General features: G+C 39.6%; 1 protein-coding gene across 1 annotated transcript; it reads left to right on the top strand.

The window, feature by feature from the left end:
* Nucleotides 1–549: 549 nt before the first annotated feature.
* MTPAP (mitochondrial poly(A) polymerase) lies at nucleotides 550–17,550 on the top strand. Its single transcript, XM_072412669.1, has 9 exons — nucleotides 550–692; nucleotides 5,432–5,610; nucleotides 7,035–7,253; nucleotides 8,573–8,794; nucleotides 9,452–9,663; nucleotides 10,951–11,177; nucleotides 14,427–14,519; nucleotides 15,593–15,666; nucleotides 16,591–17,550. The coding sequence occupies exons 1-9, from the start codon at nucleotides 557–559 to the stop codon at nucleotides 16,918–16,920; spliced, it is 1,692 nt and encodes a 563-aa protein (XP_072268770.1). The 5' UTR covers nucleotides 550–556; the 3' UTR covers nucleotides 16,921–17,550.
* The last annotated feature ends 408 nt before the right edge of the window (nucleotides 17,551–17,958 follow it).

Below are 17,958 nucleotides of genomic sequence, written 5' to 3'. Positions count from 1 at the left end.
GGAAAAGAAAAGAAATGCAAATGAAGTAAGGAAGAAAAGAAAAGAAAGAAGGGAATAGAAAAGAAAGGGAATGATAGGGGAAGGTAAAGGAAAAGAAAGGAAAGGAAAGGGAAGAAAATGGAAAGAAAGGGAAGAAATGAAGGTCCCAGCCATTATCAAGGAATAAAATGGGTCTGAGACATCACCATAGAAACCTGGTCACTGTAAATAAAGGGCAGGCATGGGGTTAAAAAAAACCTACACCACTACAGGAAGCGAAGAAAGTTTTTCAAATTGCTGCACACAACAAAAATAAAACTAACAATTGTTTTTATTGCATCCCAAACCTGAAAAAAAAAGATAAATGATTAATAAAGGAAATCTCATAAGTCAATATGCAAGCTTTATATACAAATAGGAAATCCTGATTTACTATACCATAAACTTTCACCTCACTGACAATGAACACTAAAGCTGGCTGAAGATTTTTCCCAACCTTGTGCAGTCATAGCTCCTGCGAAGCGAAGGCCGCGATGGTGTTTTGGTCCTCTGGTTGTGCCGTAGCCGGACCTCACGCATGCGCAGTGCAATGTGCCCGGCCAGTGTCATGGTGCGCTGCATGAGTCTGTCCTCGGTGGTGAGGGCCTCTGGCCGGGCCCTGAGTACAGCGGCGGGGAGACAGCAACCGAGGGCCTTGGTGACGGACACGATAGGTGAGGGCTCGGTGTTTGCATCGATAACAGTGGACTGTGTGGCCTTGTGGAGGTCACCGGTGCCTGAGCACTGAGGGGGGGGGGGGGGGGTGTAGGCTGCCATGGCACCAGCATGATTATCCTACATTCCAGGGTCACAGTGCTGGAGAGCTGGGGAAAGCTCGGTCCTTGGGGGAGCTCAATGTACTTTTATGTGGAAATACAACATTTGTAAATATGTTATCTGATGGTGGCGGGGAGCTGAGAGATAATGAATGACTTTCATTGCTTTGTATACTGCAAGGTAATCTGTCCCAAGGCCTGTGATTCATAGACAACTTATTGGGGTGCCAGTTTACACCAGGTGGTTATGGCAACGCATGCGCTATTGTAAGGCATGCCAATGCACCTCAAATACTCATGTGGACATGGTGGACACAAACACCATGTTTTGTTTATTTTTCTTCTGCAAAAATTAAAAAATAAGGCTACATACACAGGTAGGATGATTCTCATTCGATAATCTCCTCAGGGCTGGTATTGGACGAGAATCTGGCATGTGTACATCGCTCAGCCGACGTCATTCATGGATCCGTGCTGGCAGATCCACAAACGATGGTAATACAAGGGAAGGGGAGCGAGCACAACGGGGTGCCGCTCAATCATTCTCCCCTCTCCATAGAGCATAATGGTGCTGTATGAACAGCACAAGTTCAGTCTTTTATAGTTGGAAAGGAATTATTGCATGTGTTTACATAGCCTAACCTTTATTTCTTAAAACCCTGGATCAATCTATAACCCCCCCCCCCCTCCTGCATGTTGGGGCCCTCCGTTCTGTTCATCACCTCCACCTTTTTTTTCCATTTTCCTGGTTCTTCCTATGACATCGGATCTTGCACTGCGCAGGCGTGAGATCGGGTGATGTGTCATACTCTAGCTGTAGGAAAAAAGCAAGATTGCTGAGTTTGAGCTCTTATTTTTACAATATACTAAAGCTCCCGATGACACAAACTCAATTCTCCCTATATATGACTATGTAGTATTATTAATAAACAGGATTTATATAGCGCCAACATATTACGCAGCGCTGTACATTAAATAGGGGTTGCAAATGACAGACGAATACAGACAGTGACACAGGAGGAGGAGAGGACCCTGCCCCGAAGAGCTTACAATCTAGTAGGTGGGGGAATTTCACACACAATAGGAGGGAGATATGTAGTGGTGGGAAGTTGTGATGGTTTCAAAAGACAGAAGACAACGTGTAGGCATATTTGAAAAAATTGCGTTTGAGCGCTCTTTTAAATGGGCAGAAAGTATGAATAAGCCGAAAAGGACGAGGAAGACCATTCCATAGAGTTGGGGCAGCTCTAGAGAAATCTTGTATCCGTGCGTGTGATGAGGTTATGAGTGAGGAAGTCATTAGTAGGTCATTGGAGGAGCGGAGAGAGCGGCTAGAGGAGTATTTTTCTACCAAGTCAGAAATGTAAGTGGGAGAACTGTGGAGGGATTTGAAGGCAAACAACGGGAGCTTGAATTTGATTCTCAGGTGAAATGGAAACTATAAAGCACAGTGAGATAGAAAGCAGGCTTTTCCTGGCAATTCTGTTAGCAGTGCTCAACCCAAAAATGTGGGAAGAAATTTTAGGTGGGTGGCAGTCCCTGTATTGTGACCCAACTCATCAGTAACTACCCAAAAACAGCCGGGTGGTCACTGAAAAGTGCTGGGTGGTGCACCTGGCTAAAAAGGGCTGCGGAGAACACTGTGTTAGAAAAATACAATTTATTCACACAATGCTTGAATCCTATTTATAACATAGATTGCCATATACTAGTATAGTTGATCTGTTAGAAATAGGATTCAAATATTGTGTGAATAAATTGTATTTTTCTAACAGAATTGCCGGTAAAAGCCTGCTTTCTATCTCACTGTGCTTTATATTTAGACTTACTCAGGCTTGGCGACTGTTAACTTCAAGCATTTAAGGAGTCCCTTTTGGTAGCACCCATCTCCCTATTTCCCTTCATTACGCAAGGTGGAATGGAAGCCAATGAAGAGAACTACAAAGAGATGCAGCAGAAGAGGGGTAGGGGGAAGGGCCATTTCAGACTTGTGGTTAGCTGCAGCCCCCTGCCACAGGAGCAGTTGCGGCCATTTAAATGAGAGCCATTGGGAAGTATTGTTTTGCATGTGGTTGCAGTGGATTGTGGCATGGTTCCAGAAAACAACAAGCCACTTTTGGCCAGGCGGTTGCTTTTCTTTTTTTTTAGAGGAAGAATCCCACCACTGCTGCATTTTCCACTCCTTGGCACATAGCAGCAGTTTGCAAGTGAAAAAGGACCCATTCTCTTTAACTAAAATTCCACTTTGTAAAACTGCAATCAGGTTTGTCTTTACTTACCGTATTTTTCGCCGTATAAGACGCTCGGATGCGGAATATAAGACGCAGCCAATTTTAAAGGAGAAAAATCTAGAAAAAAAAGATTCTGAAAGATTATTCCCCTTCTGATCACTCATGTGCCATTCAAATTCCCTTTCTGATCACTCTATGCCTTTCAAATTCCCTTTCTGATCACTCTGTGTCATTCAAATTCCCCTTCTGATCACTCTGTGCTTTTTTTCCACTGTACGGCAGTTAGGACAGGGAACAGCAGGTGGCGCGGTGCCGGCTTCTTTCGCTCTGCTTTACAGACAGAAGACACGTGCTGCTGCCAGAGAGGAGAGGAGACAGACGCTGCTGCAGCCAGAGACACACGCAGGATCGGGTATCGGGTGAGTATATTATTTTAATTATTTTATCACACCTTTGTCGTATAGGATGCAGTAACTTTTCCCCCCCAGTTTTGGGGAAGAAAAAGTGCGTCTTATACGGCAAAAAATACGGTACCTGCCTGATTGATGTCTTTCTCTGTTAAAAAGCTCTGAGCTGCACATGCGCAGACTGGTGTAGGAGGCCAGGGTACCCCGCGTATCCCAGGTTCCCCAGCCAATTCCTCTTTTTCTCCAGCCAATATGACTGCACCCTAATGGGGACACCCAATGTCATATTGCACAACCTTTGGACTGGCAGACATAATCCTCAATCCTGCAGCAGGGAATAACTAATATTACTACACAGTACCTATAAGGCAGCAACATGTTACACAGCGCTGTACAAAGTCCAAAGTCATGTCACTAGCTGTCCCTTAAAATCCAATGTCCCTACCGTAGTCATATGTCTTTATTGATTGATTTATTATTGGTCAATTTGGGAGGGAAGCCAATCAACATAACTGCATGCTTTTGGAATGTGGGAGGAAATTGGAGTACCTGAAGGAAACCCACACAATCACCATGAGAACCTGCAAACTCCATGCAGATTTTGTCCTGGCTGAGATTTGAACCTGGGACCTAACGCTGCAAAGGCCAGAGTTCTAACCATTGAGCCACCATGCTGCTCTTGAATGTACCCAAGTCAAAGGATCACTCAGATAAGCTCACTTACCTTGAAAAACATTGATTTTTTTTTCAAAAGCACCTCATTGTTTGAAGTAGAATTAAACTTACAACATAAAACATTGCAAACAGCCAGTTTTTTTATTGCAGTAGGGACAAAAGATGTTCATTTTTGCAATAAAATAAACATACCTATGATAGCAATTTCTAGATTTCTTTGGTCAGAATGATTGGCCAGGCTGGAATGATCTAACTCTCATGTGCGCTGGAGTTTATTCATTCCCAGCAATCAGTTATGCCAGGATCATACACAGAGCTGCACATGTGCGATGTTCTCTATAGGAGAAGATTGTGAGGGACATCACCTGTCCTGCAATAAATAAACTGGCTGCTCATAAAGCATTGGTCGCCACCTTTTGAGACCTACAGACCAACCCCTAAATGCACGGAATCCGGGCTGCGCATGCACGGGGAGCCATGTGTCACGCAAAGAGGGAAGAAACTTCCCCCAGAAAAGAGCCCACTCTCCTATCACAGGTCTGAGCCTGCGATGGCAGAGTGGGTGGTTGTGTGCATACATGGTCGGCGGCTCTGGACGGTGCGCCCCCCAGCAGGGTCCTTCTCCTGACCCTGCTAGGGGCACACCGGTTAGAGCCGTGGACCACTGGACCACAGGTTGGCAACCGCTGGAATAAAGCATTTTGCATCCATGTGGTGAGAACTATCGCAATTAAAAAAAAAACCCTGAGCGGTGTTCCCAAGTGTGGCTCCGGGGTAAAGAAAAACATGCAAAAAGAGGAAACCCCTAGGCACACTCAGTGTAGCCAAAAACAATAAAATAAAAAAATAAAAAAAAAAACCTTTCCTATCGGCTTCCTGTGTAGGTCCTCCGGCAGTGTCCTCTTCTTGCGATCTTCTCCCGGTGACTGCATTGACGTTCCCCGTGGTTTTCATGCATCGGATTCAATACTAAATAGCTGTATTGAGTCCAATACAAATAAATCTTTATATAATATATTTATTTTTTCATTATATATATATATATTATATATGCTACTGTACAGTTACATTACAGGTTTCAGTATTTTTATGCAATCTTATTTTAACAGATTTTTGTACTTAAAGTTTATTATTAAATGTATTAAATATTGGACATATTTTGGTGAGTTATGCCTAAGAATTTTAGGCGTACAACGTGAAATAAAGTTTCATGCAAAACAATGTAACGCTTTTTGCATAAAATTACGGACAGAATCAGAACGCCAGGGGGGTTAAAGAAGTTCTCATCTAAACAAAAGTGTCATTCTCATTGTTATGTTTACAGATCCAGATCAATTTAATTCTTCATCAAGGAAGAACTTTGAAGATGTTCAGAGAGAAAGAACAGAACAGGCCAACCGCTCAGTATTAATAGGCTGCCCTTCTAAAATAAGTGAGAAGAAATTTTTGAAGCATTTATCACGGCATGGAGAAGTTGCAAATCACTTTTTCTTTGATACCTATGTAAGTCTTTTTGTTTTGGGGTCGTTGATTTAAAACTCTTAAAGCAGTAAAAGCAAAACTTTCCATTTCTCGATAGTGTGGAGCAAAGTTCTGTCCTCAAAGACCAAATATGTTCCCAATAGTGGCATCTGGGGATAAAAAACATATATATATATTTTTAGGAGGAAATATTAGTTGTACTACTTTTATTTTTTTCTTTATATTCTACAAGACCTAACACAACACCAAATCTTGGCAACCTGTCTGTCTTATAATGAATACAAACAGAAGGTTTTTGTGATCTGTTATAGCTGAAATCAACCTATACAGTATTTGTTGTGATATTTAATTATGAGAATGAAATATTCAATAAAAGAATTTCGAGAGGTCAAGGGTGGCTGGTTTATGGCTGTTTTACTGCTTGTTAAGAATCTGCCATAGACCTAAGATGGCTTTCACCTGGCAGAACTAGTCACTCTTGTCACTGAATTACATGCAGACTGGTTATACAACAGAGCCAATGGGATTTCTAAAGCAGACACAAAAAAGATATATATCAATAAATATCAATTTATTCAGTCATTAAAATGACACATAAAATGTATGAATTTATTTAAATGAGTCTCACATAGAAACTATTTCCAATTTTATAACTATAAGCACCATTTACAGCTTTGTATATAACAATGCTGTATGAATCCTTAACAATTGCCAAAAAATGATTTGATGATGTTAGAGTTTTGTCTAAATTTTACAGCACCTAAAATTCAGTATGAAGGTGAAGACGCTAGGCTGAGGTCAAAGACTATTGGATTCCTATAAAACAGCCAATGGGTATTAAACCAGCCATAAATTCTCAAAATGGAAATTTCAGGAAAAAATAAACACAGGAACCAGACAGGAGCACAGTCAGAGATGAAAAGGTTATCTTAGGAAAAAAACTGTAACTGTCACAATTTTATTTCTGTCTTTGTCCCTTTTACAGATTTTTCCATACTTCCTGTGTGAGAAAATCTACCTAACAGACCTGGATAACAGTTAAAACTTGACGAGTTCTAATCATTCCCCACACTGTCCAAAACTAGAAAAAAAGTTAAAAACAAATTTGATTTATTATTATTATTATTATTATTATTATTATTAATAATAATAATATTATTATTATTGATATTTTATTGTTGAACAGAATTGATATAGCGCCAACATATTATCAGTACATTAAATAGGGGTTGCAAATGACAGACAGTGACACGGGGGCAGGAGAGGACCCTGCTCCAAGGAGCTTACAATCTAGTTTTACACTTTTAGACTTTAAGTACTCATGAATTGTTTTCTTCTTAAGAAACCAACATTTGTGTCCTTCACTCCCATTATTTCTATGTAATTTCTGTTTGGTTTTTACAAAATGTAATAAGGTTTTGCTTTAATTGTGTTTTTTTATTCAGGGCACCCATGCACTTGTGGAGTTTGTGAATACAGAAAGTATTGATTCACTTCTTACTTCTAGTAAAATTCCAGAAAATGAAGATGCACACATTCTTCCATTCAAATCTAGATTTCTGAAAGTCAAATCTCAAGAATTGCAAACAGAGTTTGTCCCTTGCTCACCACAGTCTCCTATTTCTCCTGCCACGTTATTACATAAACTGTGTAATGCTAAAGATGTAAGTTACATTTCATATGGCATCCAAAATAAATGTATTGCTATTATAAGCTAGAGTCATAATAGAAGTATGTGTTGTTTTCCTGTGATGTATGACATATGAAGGTAGCTGTTGGTGTGTTCTTTCAGTTCTTGTTAGCAACCTGAAGCAGAAATAGATGACTGGCAGACTTTTTTTTTCTGTGACAGAATAGGCTTTGAAGTCTCTTGTCAAAGCTGTTCGAACCTTCCTGTCAGCATATTCTCCTGCTCACCTCCGTGCAATTACATAATGGGTTTAGGCGATTGTCATGCATCTGCCATAAAGATGGCTGAAGGCTTTGGCCCAATTAGAAAACTGGGAGAAAATGAAAGCAACTCAGTGGAGCACATAGACCAGGAGTGTCAAACTCAAATACACAGTGGGCCAAACTTGAAACAAAAATAGCACCGGTTCTGCAATTCCCTGCGTCAAGAAAACAGTCCAATCCGGGGCTTAATGTTATGAGTAGCTGGAACTCCTTCTTCACTGAAATAGCACCGCTACTACAATTCCCAGCGTCTATAAAATAGTCCCAATATGGGGCCACGCATAGGCAGGGAGGCCGTTGGTCTATATATGCGAGTGATGCGAAGAATTGTAGTAGCGGCGCTATTTCAATGCAGCGGCGGGCCAGCTGTAATTCAAATTTAGGATTCCATTGGGGGCCAAATAAAAAGGACATTGCGGGTCAGATTTGGCCCTCGGGCCAGAGTTTGACATCCCTGATATAGACCATGATTTTGCAGGGGTCCTACTTGGCAGCTAAGTTTGTTATAATGTCCAAAAATAGTATATACTTGCCATTATGACACAAAAATAAAAAAATATCCTTCATTTTTTTTTAAATGGGATAAATGAGCTTACTGACCCCTATAGCTGTAGATAGTAGGGTGTTTTTCATCCTTCAAGATTCACCTGCATTTACATAAGAAGGCTGGCTACTGCCAAAGAAAATAAAGGCTTTTTCATAGATTATCTTCCTGACATGTTTTTCACAACCACATGATTGTCACTACCTTACAGATACTTTAATTGGCATCTGACCTATGCAGAATTTTCTGGGGTGGTTTGTGAATGAGCATGGGGGTGGTGGCCTCGTCAGCATTTGTATTTTTCCTTCATATAAATCTTGTATATCAATTCAAAAACATCACTGTAGAAGTTAAATTATTAGGGTTTAAATATCTCTTGGTAGCCTTTCTTTTCATTGCCATTTTATGGTTACATTTGTATATGGAATGGATATTTCTCTATAATTGGTGGTTGCTTACAAACTTTAATTATATTTTTGCTGTCAGATTGAACATCAAGCAAATATTATCTTACAAGAATGTCAACTAACAGAGGAAAGCATCAGAATTCGTTACCTGGTCAGCTCTTTAGTCAGTGACATTGCCACTGCCTACTTTCCAAAAGCCACTCTTCATCCCTACGGCTCTAGCGTCAATTCATTTGGAAAGATGGGATGTGACTTGGACCTGTTCTTAAATTTGGAGAGTATAAAAGATGGGACTGGAAAGGTAAATCGGGTGACTTTTTAAATGTTTGACCATTGTAAATCTCTTTTTGCTTTTATCCAAACTGCTATATACTCAGTTCAGTGCGGAAGATGCTTTGGTTAACAGACAGAATAAACTGCCATGAGATTAGTTCTTTTTTTTTTGGCTTTCATTTGGATATTAATTGCAAAACTTCTCTCATGGATAACAGGAGAAAAAAAAACAAGCTTTGTCTATTCACTCCAGTGTTGAAGAGCTTTAATAAATCTGCCCCATTGTCTGCACTGGAAGTGCAGTGACCATAAACCCAAAGTGAATTAGTTTGGGTTACAGGCACCCTACACCTCAATGGGTGGTAAATGGTTACATGACTGACAGAAGCTTCTCCAGGAAGCATGGCCTGCTTTACTTTGTCTAAATCCCTCTCCATTTTTTGTAACGCCACAATGTACATCCTATGATAAAATATTGTGCAGAATTTACTTTATGTATATTGTTTATACATCTCTGTATCTTCATTCTGCTTTGCACGGCCAAAGTGGCAGAAGATGGAATAAGTAGCAGCAACGTCACGTGACACTGCAGCTTAGTCCTGCCCATTGACCCAGGCTATGCAGAACAGAGGAGAGGGATAGCGATCTATGTTGCCTTCATGGATTATCTTCATGTTTACATCAGGATGCTGGTTCATTCGTCACAGAGTATTGGATGAGACAGGTCTCCTCTAGCAGAGTCGTCCAGCAGAAGATTCTCTCTGTCATTGGTGAATGTATTGACAATTTTGGCCCTGGGTGCACAGATGTTCAAAAAATCCTGAGTGCGCGCTGTCCTCTGGTGCGCTTTCAACACCAATCCACCGGTCTCCACTGTGATCTCACGGCAGACAACAAGTAAGCACCTTGTTTTCCCTACCATGTTTGTTTGAAATTCTGTTTTTGCACAGATTACTTGGTCTCATTCCGCTTTAATGATTTAGGATAGAAGAAGTATGATTAAAAAATAAGGTTCAATCCTCCGCCAACAAAGCCTCCTTATTGAGTTTTGGATAGAGCGGCGAAGTGATATAACTAGGTTTCACCTGCTCTGTCTGATGCCTATAATTTTGGCATAAAAGTAATAGTAATGGGTGATACATTTATCTAGCTAACTAATTGTATGTGCAAGCTTTTTGGAAAGGTGAAATTCCCTTTTTCAGGTAAATTTTTCTCTCACTGAAGAGGAAATAAATGGTAGTAAAATGCTAACCCTTCAGTCTACTGCACATTAATGGTGCCCATCTGGTTAGAGACATGACAGAGATCATCACCTTTACCCACTTAGCTACACCTAACCATTTGTTTTTGTTTTGCTGGAGTTTGGGTTTAAAGAAACTTATGAGGAAGTGTAGAAACTACCAGTGCTGACGTCTCCTCCTTATTAAAAAAAAAAAAAAAAAAGACAAAGGGGGTGCAGAGTTCTGGCCAATGTTCCTGATCTGCCTGCTTATTTCTCATTCATTGTAATAGAAATTGATAAAGTAATGGACAGCCAGGTGGTAACTAACATTATCATAAGATGGTCAGCTTGATGGCAAGCCTTAAGCACCGATCAAAAATTCCTGTTGGTGGAAACGCTGTTAGCTGATCCATGGTCTGTAGCTGTTATCAGTTGGTCAAAACGATAAGGGTTGCCAAAAAATGTATTTAAAGTATAATTTCCATTTTAATAAAACTTAGATTGTGCAGGATATATTTATCTTGTTTTTTAAATATTACTGTTTTGTTATTGTGTTTTTTTTTTTTCTATTTTCTTTCTTTGATATTTTTAGATTCTGGTTCTAACCTTCACCACTGCCACAATATGCAGTGTTATCCCATCCAAAGCACAATACTAAAATATTGTACAATAAAATTGATATCATCAAAGAATCCAGATCAAGTGATCAGAGACTTTAGAGATTGAAACATATCATACCAATGCTTGTTAAGTGACACCCAGCAGTTCCATTCATTTTCTGTTCTAATGGTGTGACTCAATCCTAAAAAAAAAAAAAAAAATATGTGACTGCTAGGGTCAGACTGGGTGGCTTTTGAATATTCTTTCACCACAGCTAAATGTCTTTACATGAAATGTATGTACAAATAAAGTGTTGTAGATAGTTACAGTCTAATTTTCTTTTTCCTTTTTTTTTATTGTAGAATTGCACTGAGAAGCTCGGAGCTTTTGTACATATATGGGAACATTGATAGTCGAGTGCGACCTCTTGTCTTCACTGTGCGATATTGGGCTCATGTGCATGGGATAACTAGTGCAGTGCCTGGACACTGGATCACGAACTTCTCCCTCACTGCAATGGTCTTATTCTTCTTACAAAAAAGAAATCCACCTGTTATCCCAACTCTAGATCAGCTGAAGAATCTAGCAGGTAAAAATATTTAGCAAGTAATACAAATATTACATGATGACTTTGTGCAACTTCAAGTTTTAGAACCTCAACACCACTCTCAGCATGGAGCTCTAGAGGTCTTTCTGCAAGATAATTATTTGCAACAGGAACCTTCCCATTTGATTTTGTATGTAGACCTTTAAAAGCCATGAAACTGCTGCTAGGTACCACTATCTTTGGCTCAGGCTCAGACCTGCAGTGAGAGAGTGGGTGGGTTGTGTCCAAAGATGTCTCCGGAGACGTAGTCCACAGCTTTGGCCGGTGCTTTTCCTGACCTCGCTGGTGGGTGCACAGGCTGGAGCTGCGTCCCACTAGTGGCCCCAATCCTCTGGTTGGGGACCTCTGGTGTGTAGGGCATTCACTGTCCTGGAGTAGTCAAATTTTCAAGTGGATTTGGAAGTTGTGTTACACCACTTGGTCAGTCAGCAAGTCTTTTTGACCTCACAAGTAAATGTTGGAGTTCACATACAAATGTATGGAAAAGTTATACCTTCCTGTAGTTCTGCCACTTCTGGTCAGGGAATGGGTAATTTGGAAGGTATGGGAAGTACAAAGTTTCAAAGATCAAAACCATCCAGGATTTAGCCACAGCAGCACATTTTTGGGTATAGTAAATTTATTTTTTTTCAAGAGCAAGTAAAATACTGCGTATTCGTGTTTATATCGCAGAGATGCATTACTTATCAGTCAGCGCGTCTGCTGTGCCATTGTTTTTGCTAACTCATAAAAAAAGACTCAAAATAAAAAATTACATTTGACCCAACAACACTTTCCTTGTTTGTAGAGGAGATATTTTTTCATTCTTCATCTTTTAACATTTGACCAGATCTATAAATCTGCTGTGGACACAGCTTCTATTTATAGTTTCCCTTCACCTAAATTTGTGGGACACAAAATCAAACGGATATATCTTAAGTCTGTTTTGGTTAGAATCTCTGCATTCAGTGAGTCATTTGTCAGTGTATGTTTCCAAAGAAAGTGACAGTTTGCCAGGCGCTGTGTATGAGGGCCATTCATGTGGAACACCCCAGAGATATGAGTCACTTGCCCTTCTTATACTGGGTAATATTACAGACAGTCCACACTCAGAACATACACTACCATGTTGGTGTAAAGGAGTCTCTTATCGTTCATAATTATTATCATTATTAATTATGTTTATATATGTTTAAAGTGTAAACTAATATCATTCAGTCCAGATGCAGTCTAGATATCATTTCGTTACTTGGAACTAGCTTATGCTGCTAAAAGTGTCTTAAGCAGTATTTCTCAAAACAGGGGTCCTCCAGAGCAGTTTTTTCACTCTTTTAACATGGGGGAACCCTTTAGGGAACACCTACAATAATTACTATATCCACGGTTCACTGCACATTAGTGTGATGGTCAATATGAAGAATGCTTCCTAAATTTCTGCCCACTGGGAAGAATGTCACCCTTTTACATAGCTAAAAAGATCTTTGGGAGGTTCACCTAAACTTCGCTGAGAAGCACAGATTGCTCATTGCTCAGGAAAATCTATGCTACCTCTGGAGGAACCCTGATTGAGAAATACTGGTCTAAAAGTTGCTAGGGGTTCTTTGACATTAGAGGCACAAATTGCTCAATTGCCACTGACACCATTGCTCTTTTTGGTTATTTGTAAGGGTGACAATCATCCCACTCCCATGTAGGAGACATTCATCTAATTTACCATGTATCTTGAACTAGGCATATCATAAAGACTGGCAGGGGTTCACTAAGACCTGAAAATTATTTCAAGGGTTCCCCCATGTTAAAAAGATTGAGAAAGGCTTGTCTTTAAAATAATCTAAAATTCCCTGCACAGCAGCACTTTAGGAGAGGAAAGAGTAGTATTCCAAACCAGTTGGTGCGTTACTGCAGAATGCTTATATCTAGTACCTCCTATCTCTGTGTGCACCCTTTGCTTCCTGATTACATTTATAGTATTATGATAGCATTGTTTTTCAATTTTATGTTAAAAGTGAATGTAGGGCCAGACCCCTAGATGCTCAGCTGATAAATATTTATAAGCAAATTTTTTTATTTACACCAGGGGAAATAGGTACTGAACACACCAACATTTTTCTCAATAAATATATTTCTAATGGGGCTATTGACTTGAAATTTGCGGTAGTAATCCAAGTGATTTTTGCCCGTTCTTCCATACAAACTGTCTTCAAATCCTGAAGATTATGGGGGCTTTTTCTATGAACTGTGATCTTCAGTTCTTTCCATAAATTTCCAGTTGGTTTCAAGTTGGGTGACTTGACTTGGCATTTTAACAGTTTTTTTTTTTCTTGGGATCATTGTCTTGCTGAAATGCCCACCCTGGTTTCATCTTCAGCATCCTGGTAGATTACAGCAGATTCTTTTCAAGACTGTACTGGTACATTTCTCCATCCATCCTTCCCTCAATACTACGAAGTCTGCCAGTACCATATACTGAAACACCGTCCCATACCATGATGTTCCCTCCTCCAAACCCCACTATTGGTATGGTGTTTTTGGGTGATATGGAATGCCATTTCTCCTCCAAACATGGTGTGTGCAATGACATCCAAAGAGTTCCAAGAATGTGCAGTCTGGGTAGTTTTGATTCCACGCATTGTACACTGCTTTCTAATTTTCAGAAAGGAATGGGGGGCAAAACGTTGCATAGTTCAGAATGCAAGACAATTATTATTATTAATAAACAGGATTTATATAGCGCCAACATATTACGCAGCACTGTACATTAAATAGGGATTGCAAATGACAGACTAATACAGACAGTGATACAGGAGGAGAGGACCCTGCCCCGAAGAGCTTACAATCTAGTAGGTGGGGGAATTTCACACACAATAGGATGGGAGAAATGTAGTGTGGGAAGTAGTGATGGTTTCAAAAGACAGAAGAAGATGGGTAGGCAAGTTTGAAATAAATGGGTTTTGACAATGACAAGTTTGCACTCTAGCTATTCAAAAAATTTAGATTAGCCTAAGGTAAACTAAGTTGACTTTCCTACTCGGATACCCTGTCAACAACAGATACCTTAAATTATCACCTAGTATTCTTACACCTGTTATTTATTGTGTGGTAGGCATATCTCTGGGTGTTTTCCCCACCAGAAAGGTTTCATTGGTCTTGGGTAGCACTGTGTATGGCATGATTGCTTTGCTATTATCTAGATTTTTACTTTAACCTAACTTGTCAGTTTACTTTAATATGTTCACCTTATGCTTATTTTAGGTAAAAAGGACAAATGTATCATTAAGGACAATGACTGCACATTCGTTGGTGACCTGAAAAAAATTAAACCATCACAAAACACAGAGCCACTGGGTAAGTCATTAATAATGGGCAAGGAGACCTGAAGTAAAAGTGAGGTCAGTGAGAAGAGCTTAAAGCGGAACTAAACCCGCAATACTCGCTTGTTCTTGTTCTGTTTCAAGACGCAACCATCTTCCTTCATTTCTTCCTAAGTATGACCTTCACCATCTTGATTGGCTGGGCCAGGATAACATAACTTCTGCACAGGCACGCAGGAGTTCGTTCATTTCTGTCATGCCCTGGGAAAGCCAGGATTGCCAGATATCTTGGCAACCAAAACTTTTTTCCCAGAGCCATCAGGCAGGTTGCAGAGAATATTGTAGAAGAGACTTTGCCTGTTCCTTTCTGCAATAATGCCTTGCCTTGCAAAAGTGGAGCTTTAGTTCTGCTTTAAAGATACCAGAATGCTTATTTACTAAGGCAAATGGCAGCAATCCATACGAGCCAGTACAATTTTTTCGCTGTTCCTTGACTTTACACTGCTTGCTGTACTTGTATTTTGGCCTTTATGGGGAGTTCCCACAGAACATTTGTTTAGCTGTTGTACTTCTATATAAACTATCGCCTTAACCAAAGCTATCTCTAAAGGCAAGGTCTAACCCAACCCTATGGAAGCTCCCATAAATGTGAGTCCACCAGAGCTATTGTGTGCTGGGAACTATAAAGATGGGGAACAGAGGTTTCATGTTCATCAGGCAGAATTCCGAAGATGGTGAACACTATTACAAACTTATGTTTGGTTGATCAGGAAGAAGAATTATTGAAGCAGACAAGTTAGAAAACATCAGCTAGTCGTATTTTGCTATTTTCTTCTGTGCTAAGCCACCTTTCTCAATGACATAGGTGAACCTAGTTTATGTTGTGTAACCGATACAAATAAACAGGTTTTGAGTTGTTGGACTATTTGAACAATGTCCTTTTAGATCTGTAAGGAAATTTTGTTGCCACTTGCTGTATATCCACTTTGATATAATGATGTATGTACTAGTATAGTATCGTCTTCAGACAGGCATAGGTAAACTGCATTCATCCATAACAACCAATAATTCAAATAATCCTTTCTTTTTGTTTTTTTTTCTTCCTAGATATTCTTCTTTTAGAATTTCTGGAGTTTTATGGAAGTTTTGACTTCAGCAAGAATTGTATAGATATTCGAAAGGTAAATGTTTTTTTGCTGTGTTTTTTTTTTTTTTTTGTATACAAACATGATTACATGCATTTCTCAATGAACTGAGGAGTCAATCACCCAGCGCTTAGCAGTTTTTAGCTCCTTTATGCTTTATATGTCACAAAAGCCAACAGACCAGACTCTCTGCCTAGTCTTTGCAGCCATGAAAAGAATACATGGAGAACCTAACCCTCTTCCTACATCTGATGATCGCCTATCTGTTCCCCCTAAACCATTTTCAATCATTTTAAGTTTACATAAGCTAGCAGATTCTCTTTCATTTCCTGCACCTTGGCCAACATGAAGATACAGGGAGAAGAAGAACAAAATCTTGTTACTCATAGAGAATGTATAAAAATTCATACTAGAGAATTGTTTGAATTAGATCTATCTGGATTCTGCAGATGGGAAAAAGTAAGTGCAGGTTCCCAAGGGTGTCGTCTTATGTGCTGTCTCAGGTAAACTAGTTGTACACCAAACTGTCTTTTGAAATATAAGGAAATGCATAATTTTTTTTCCTAATATGTATTGAGTGGTGAGTGGGTGAGCCCTCTAGATAGATTTGTCCTCTTTATTCCTGAAAGTGAGGAAAAATTAACGTTATCATTTTCTTTGGGTATACTTGTTACATGTTTCCTCCCTTGTTTGTGTCCAGGGGAAAGAAAAAAAACTGCTCTGGATTTTAGCTATTCCCTACTGCATGTTAAAAATAAAATGTTTTTGCTTTAGATATAATGTAAAGTCTGTGTAAATTCCTTCAGCTTGCTTAGAGCATATATATTACTCTATTTCAGTTTTGGCACTTTTGTTTTGTACCAGTTCGCTGGAATCTATTTCTTAACTTCTGTAAAATGAAAACACATCTTCACCCTGAGGATTTGCAACATTTAAGTTTTTATTTGTTTTTTTTCCTAGGGTGTAGAGAAAAATAAGCCAGAATCCTCTCCGCTGTACATCCAAAATCCTTTTGAACAGTCACTGAACATTAGTAAAAATGTGAACAAGTCTCAGCTGGAGCGATTTGTCCATGTAGTTCAGGAGAGTTCCTGGACTCTACAAGAGCAGGGCGCTCCATCCTTGGAAAATAGGACCTGGGGACTTGCCTCAATACTTGCCATTACTGAAACTTCAACAGCTTCCAACGTGAAGAAAAAACTGGCTAGTGAAAGACTGAGAAACCTCCTAGATTCGTTGAAAACTAATAATAACAATGCAAGGACTGAAAAGCAAAAGGCAGGTCGCTGAACCTGTAGAATTGCTGTGTTTGTGTATATTGCACTCAGAATGCAAACATCTTCTGAATCCTGAGGGCGTACATGCCATTGGTAATGTACGGTTTAATAACACCAACCCTTCAATGACTGTTTTGCCTTTTTGTAAACTTTAAATATCTATTTTATTTTTGAATCAAAAATCGATTATATGATCCCAATAAATTTTTTTGGGAATAGATTAATATTTTTTATCCTATGGCATATGTCTTGGAGATGACTTGTGAGGGATTTATTTAAACTATGATGAAGCTGGAAAATTTTGAGTGTAGAACTTATTGTTCTTCCTAGGGCTCCCATCATTGCAAATATTACAAATTTTTATAAAAGCTTACATACTTTACTTTTTAACAGTTTTCTGGTCTGTCCCAACATGTGGCAGTCCCTTCTACTTGTCTGACAGTCCTTAATCCTGTAAAAAACAGTCCTCACATAACACGAGTGCTGTTTGATGCTATAGTACAGCGACACCATGCTGTCATTATAAAACCCCCAGGTGTGTGTGCAAGACAGCTATCCAATCAACCTGGTGATATCCAGTTGCTGAGTGGTATACTGGGGTGGGGATTAGGGAAATGGAATAAAAGGGAGTACTGCATCAAAATATATATTTTATTCTACTGCCTCCCACCTATCGTTTCTATTCTAATCATAAATCTTCAACAACTCTTTGTTTGCAACCCTTGCATGATCATCAAAGGTAAAGTCTCACTCAGTGCCTACAGGTATGTCAGTTGCATTCAGCATTTATGGGTAGCACTGTGGCTCCGAGGTTAGCACTCCTTCCTTTGCAGCGCTGGGTCCCAGATTGGAATCTCGACCAGGACACTATCTGCATGCAGTTTGCAGGTTCTCCCCATGTCTGTGTGAATTTACCAGGGTATTCCGGTTCCTCCCACATTCCATAAACATACAGTTAGGTTAATTGGCTTCTCCCCAAAATTTACCTTAGTCTGTGGTAAGGACATATGACTATGATAGGCACATTAGATAATGAGCTCCTTTGAGGGAC

Source organism: Pyxicephalus adspersus, chromosome 5 (genome assembly GCF_032062135.1).
Source record: "Pyxicephalus adspersus chromosome 5, UCB_Pads_2.0, whole genome shotgun sequence".
Lineage (NCBI taxonomy): Eukaryota > Metazoa > Chordata > Amphibia > Anura > Pyxicephalidae > Pyxicephalus > Pyxicephalus adspersus.
The sequence above is the reverse complement of the archived record's forward strand: the minus strand, read 5'-3'. Positions and strand labels throughout refer to the sequence as shown.

Bases quoted from the DNA above. Each gene is read 5' to 3' on its own strand.
- MTPAP (XM_072412669.1), top strand. From the start codon at position 557: ATGCGCAGTGCAATGTGCCCGGCCAGTGTCATGGTGCGCTGCATGAGT. The intron at 9,664-10,950 runs GTAAGCACCTTG...TTTTTATTGTAG, and splicing joins GATCTCACGGCAGACAACAA to AATTGCACTGAGAAGCTCGG. The intron at 15,667-16,590 runs GTAAATGTTTTT...TTTTTTTCCTAG, and splicing joins ATTGTATAGATATTCGAAAG to GGTGTAGAGAAAAATAAGCC.